Source organism: Symphalangus syndactylus, chromosome 5 (genome assembly GCF_028878055.3).
Source record: "Symphalangus syndactylus isolate Jambi chromosome 5, NHGRI_mSymSyn1-v2.1_pri, whole genome shotgun sequence".
NCBI lineage: Eukaryota > Metazoa > Chordata > Mammalia > Primates > Hylobatidae > Symphalangus > Symphalangus syndactylus.
Genome location: NC_072427.2, coordinates 140,865,102 through 140,870,665, shown reverse-complemented (window position 1 = coordinate 140,870,665; position 5,564 = coordinate 140,865,102). Strand labels below are relative to the sequence as shown.

The window sequence follows — 5,564 nt, the reverse complement described above, 5'->3', positions numbered from 1 at the left end:
CCTATCTCTTACCATGCATAAAAATCAAAATAGGTTAAAGACTTAAATCTAAGATCTAAAACTCTGACACTACTATAACAAAATATCAGGAAAACTCTCCAGGATATTGTTCTTCGCAAAGATATTTTGTGTAAGACGTCAAAAGCACAGGCAACCAAAGCAAAAAATAGACAAATGGGATTACATCAAGCTGAAAAGCTTCTGCACAGCAAAAAAACAAGCAAAAAACAACAAAGTGAAGAGATAACCAACAGAATGGTATAAAATACTTGCAAACCATCCATTTAATAAGAGATTAATAACAAGAATATATAAGGTGCTCAAACAATTCAATAGCAAAAAACAATCAGATTTTAAAATGGGCAAAAGATCTGTACAGACATTTCTTAAAAGAAGACATACTAATGGCCAACGGTATATTTCAAAAATGCTCAACATTATTAATCATCAGAGAAATACAAATAAAAACTATCATATTCTCTCATTCTCTCATTTCAGTTAAAATGGCTTGTATTAAAAAGACTGGGCATAATGCATGCTGGAAAGGATGGTTAGTCAGAGGAACCCTTGCACACTGTTGGTGAGAATGTACATTAGTACAGTCATTATGGAGAACAGTATGAAAGTTTCTCAAAAAGCTGAAAATGGAACTACCACATGAGCCAGCAATCCCACCATATGAGCCAGTTTTCCCACAATAACCCCTAGGTATACACCCCAAAGAAAGGAAATCAGTATATCAAAGAGATGTCTGTACTCCTACATTTATTGCAGCACTATTTGCAGTAGCAAAGATATGGAATCAAACCAAGTGTCCATCAGTGGATGAATGGATGAAGAAAATGTGATATTTATAAAAAATGGAATGTTATTCACCCATAAAAACAAGGAGATCTTGTCTGATATGGTTTCGTTCTGAGTCCCCAACCAAATCTCACCTTGAATTGTAATAATTCCCACATGTCAAGGGCAGGACCAGGTGGAGATAATAGAATCATGGGAGTGGTCTTCCCTATGCTGTTCTCATGATGGTTAGTGAGTTCTCATGAGATCTGATGGTTTTATAAGGGGCTTCCCCTTTCACCTGGCATTCTCTCTCCTGTCACCCTGTGAAGACCATGATTGTAAGTTTCCCAAGGCCTTCCAACCATGCGTACTGTGAGTCAATTTAATAAACCTCTTCTCTTTATAAATTACCCAGTCTTGGATATTTCTTCATAGCAGCCTGAGAACAGACAAATACACTGCAGCAACGTGGATAAAACTGGAGGTCATTATGTTAAGTGAAATAAGACAGACATAGAAAGACAAATATCACATGTTCTCACTCACATGTGGGAGCTTAAAAAGTGGATCTCATGAAGATAGAGAATGAAACGGTGGTTACCAGAGGCCAGGAGGTTTAAGGGTCCATGAAGAGATGTTGATTAATGGGTATAATTATATGGTTTGATAGAAAAAATAAGACCGAGTGTTCAATAGATCAGTAGGATGATTATAGTCAATATTAATCTACTGTACATTTCAAAATAACTAAAAGAGAATAATTTGAATGTTCTAGCATAAAGAAAAGATGAATATTTAAAATGATGGATATCTCAATTACCCTGATTTGATATTTACAAATTATATTACTGTATGAAGTTACCACACGTATCCCCAAAATATGTACATCTATTATGTATCAACAAAAACTACAAATACCTAATGCAGTTAAAAGATCCTAGAAATCAGGGAAACTAGAGGAAGCTAACAGTGCAACAGGAAAGATAATGGCAAAGAGAGATTGTGTGTGTGTGTGTGTGTGTGTGTGTGTGTGTGTGTCTGTATGTCTGTGTCTGTGTCTATGTGTCTGTGTTTCAGAGGAGGAGGAGAACAAAGAGGAAGAGAAGGAAGAAGAAAACTGTGAGGACGAAGAGGAAAGATACACACAGAGACAGCTTGCAATTTTTTTTTCACAAGATTTAGAGAAGCTGGAACATTCTTTATCTCCTAGTCCTCTAATTTTACAATTTTTTCCGTTTTCTCTACAACCTCCTTGCTCCTTACTATTTACCACCTGAAAGGGCATTGCTAAAGAAGAGATCCAAGCAAGTTTTCCAATCTCATTTCCATAGCAGCAGCAGCTGCTGCCTGGAATTTCAGTAGCAAGTAACTGAACACATCAACTTTCTGCAACCTTTCCACTCCTTCTGTGCTCACTTGTGATCTCCCCGGAATTCTTCCCTTTCTCCTTCTCCCCAAGTTAAAGTTAAGGTAAAGGTTATTGTTAGGAGATTCATAAAAATACCCAAACTTCGGGTCAAATATTATTGTCAGAGAGAGCCTAGACTAACCTACGGGTTAGCCCATTTGTTTCTTCTGTCCTCACAAGGATTTCTGGACCATCTAACATACTGGACATGCAATACTCTCTCTTTCTCTCCTTTGCAACTGTGGCTATTTATCTTCTTCCACTTCCACCCAAGCTGGTAGTTTGTAATTGAACTGATAGATGGTAGAATCTGTATGAAGGCAATCATTTGTGTTTTATAAAAGCCTAGACTCATTAAAGAAATTATTATATGCTTCCGCGATGTGGTGAGGAAAAGGAGAAGATCTTTGTGGACAGAAAGAGACAGAGAAAAAAAAGAACCTAGCAACAGGGTGAGAAATGGAATTTGGTAAGCAAGAGCAATGCAAACTCACTCTGCTTCTAGCAGTGCCCTGGAGGTGAAGGAGGAGAGAGTTTGGGCAGCTGACTTTTAGCACCAACAAAGACCTGTCTGCAAAGGAGCACCAGAGCTCCAGGCATCCTGAACATCAAAGGATTGTGAAGACTTAGAAACAACAGGCATCTGAAAGGGACCAGCATGAATCCCATAGTGGAAGTGCCTCCTAAAATATTTGCTTTGCATAAAACTCCAGGACCTTTGCACAGTCCTAGAGGAACATTGAGGATTTGGTGAGAGAGACTGGTGGCATAGGAGCATAGGTGGATTTAAATTGATTTTATGAAATGAAGAAATGGGATGTTTCTTACTCTGACCACTCTACAAGTATCATTAATGTAAAGAGATACACATACAAAAAATACACAATCATGATATATGTTTGTATGTGTATGATTATGTAATAATCAAAAACTTTATTTCTGTAGATTACATGTGGAAGTTAACAATCCTTTTAAGCAAATATTAGTCTCCCCTTTGAGGGTTATGAGCCTCATTATGGTCAGGAATTCCTCCCTTTGTGTGTGTATGTGTGTCTGTGTGTGTGTGTGTTTGGGAACTGGTTTACTAAGCCTAAACAAATAAACAGTTTTTTTTACTTGCAAAAAATGTCAAGTTACGTTTTCTCAAAATTACCTGACATAATACTAATTTAACTGAATGCTTATAAAATTCAAGGAAGAAGCAAAATGGTTAGGTGTAATAAACTCTAACAAGCTTAGGCATATCAAGTTTTCAAAGCACAGAAAAAGGCACACTGTGCGCCGAATCACTTACATGTGCTTAAAATACACAAAGGCGCTCACCTATGACAAAACAGCAAGAAATACAAATTCTCTTCTTTTTTTCTCATTGTCTTTTGAGAAACGAAAGACTTATAGTAGTCCTTGAATAGCACAGTCCTCTGGCTTTGTACCTTAACATGTTACAAAGTTCAGTCTTGAGAAAGGGGTGTAGATACCATATTGGAGCTATTCTGAGTCTGGTGCAATGGTTTCTGGAATTTGCCTTGAACCCACACTTGGTGCATTTTCACTTGTTTTTTCCTATTAACTTGTAAGTGGCGATCAACAAGATTTTGCTTTTCATCTAAACTGGCTTTGCAGAACATACTGTGGACTTCCCCTTTTGTAAAGAAATATGCTCTGGTACCATCTCCTTGAACATAAAAATTTTCAGATAAACAATGTCCCTTTTTCAAACGAAGCTGAGTCTTATCATATCTTCCATAGTCTCAAAATAACAGCATTCCCCCAGGTTTCAGTAACTTGGACAGTAGGTTTACAACACCTTGCATCCTGTCAGGATGAATAGAAGAGAGCACAAAGACAAGGAGAATGACATCCAGGATCCCATCTGGAAAAGGGTAAGGTAAGCCATCATCACAGACGTCATGAACAAAGGCAAAACACTGGGCTGCTCTGTAGGACGAGTGTGAATTTACGAGCTCCACAGCTCCAGAAGCAAAATCACAATACAGAAAGGACTCTGGAGAGTTCTGCAAAGTGTTCAAAATTGGAAACACACTATTTCCAGCTCCACAACCAACCTCTAGTATCCTGAAAGTGGCACTGCTAGCAGGAAACAATCGGTCTTCATAGGTCCTTTGTTTGTGTTTTTCAGAGTCTAGGTTGGAGTCTTTTGCTCTAGATCCCCTCTTGTGGGCAGGCAGAATTCTAATACTCATGATCCTGGCTCTCCATCTAATTAGAAACTAAAGAGAGTTCTTTGTTTTCAGCTCTCATAGTGCAATTCCATCTAAAACAGTTGCTACCTCAATTCTCTGAGGTGGAATGCAAGCCCGCGTCAGCCTGTTCAATATTTTATGACACAAGTTCCTCACGTCTCAGCAAATGGAAACCTACAGGGTTGTGGCAGGTCCTCAACATGTATGTCTCTCCAATTCTCCATTTCCTCTATTTAGTAGCAAGTAGTGTGTGTGTGTGTGTGTGTGTGTGTGCGCGCGCACATGTGCACTCACATGTATGTGTCTGATTGGAGGATTATGCCTCTTTTTCTATAGCATTATCATTTCTCATTTTAAAACATTATTTCCTGTTACTGACCCTCCATTCCAGAAACACATTGCTTTCTTTCTCTGTACTGGAGTGTAGCAACACAAAAACTCAGCCAACAATTTCACTTGGTGGCCTGATGAACTCTCATAAATGCCTTGTTTACAGCATAAGAATGTAAGTACATATTTATGTATATCTCTGACAAAATATTCTTTCCATATATCTGATGCCCATTAATTTGGACTTAAATAGTTTCGTCCAAAAATGAAATTCCAAGGGCCAGGGAAGAATAATATGTACTTGAAAAATTTCTTCTACCTGGTATAAATATTAAATTAAACTTATATGCTAATTGGAACAATAATGGCCCTTTGGATGATTCTACATTACAAGCATCAACTGAAATAAGGTCCCCAATTGTCACTGAGAACATCAAAGGGATCTTACTTTGAGGAATAAATATGTGATTATAGTGATTATGTGTGAATTGTGGTTATATTCTTCAATAAAGAAACATGCTGGGATTTACAACTCTCCTCTGAGACTTAGTCAAATAAATTAACACATATTGAACACCCACAGGATTCCTGCAGCAGAATGAACAAATTATTTCACCAACCTGCAAAACATCAGCTAGTGGACTAAGCCGCACAATGAACTCAGCTGAGCGTGACCCCAAGCAGAACAATTAAGCAGGCGGAATTTATTTTCACTGTGGGTTACGTCTCCATTGTGCAATCTAGAATGGTTTGGACTGGACGTCAGAACTGGATTCTGTTTCCAGCTCTGGCATCTGATAGCTGCATAATGGTATTGAGTTTCAATTTCCTAATTT

General features: G+C 38.0%; 1 protein-coding gene across 1 annotated transcript; it reads right to left on the bottom strand.

The window, feature by feature from the left end:
- Positions 1-3,518: 3,518 nt before the first annotated feature.
- Positions 3,519-4,398, bottom strand: LOC129481673 (tRNA N(3)-methylcytidine methyltransferase METTL8, mitochondrial-like). Its single transcript, XM_055276752.2, has one exon. It carries the CDS (start codon positions 4,396-4,398, stop codon positions 3,946-3,948), a length of 453 nt encoding a protein of 150 aa, XP_055132727.2. The 3' UTR covers positions 3,519-3,945.
- Between the last annotated feature and the right edge of the window lie 1,166 nt (positions 4,399-5,564).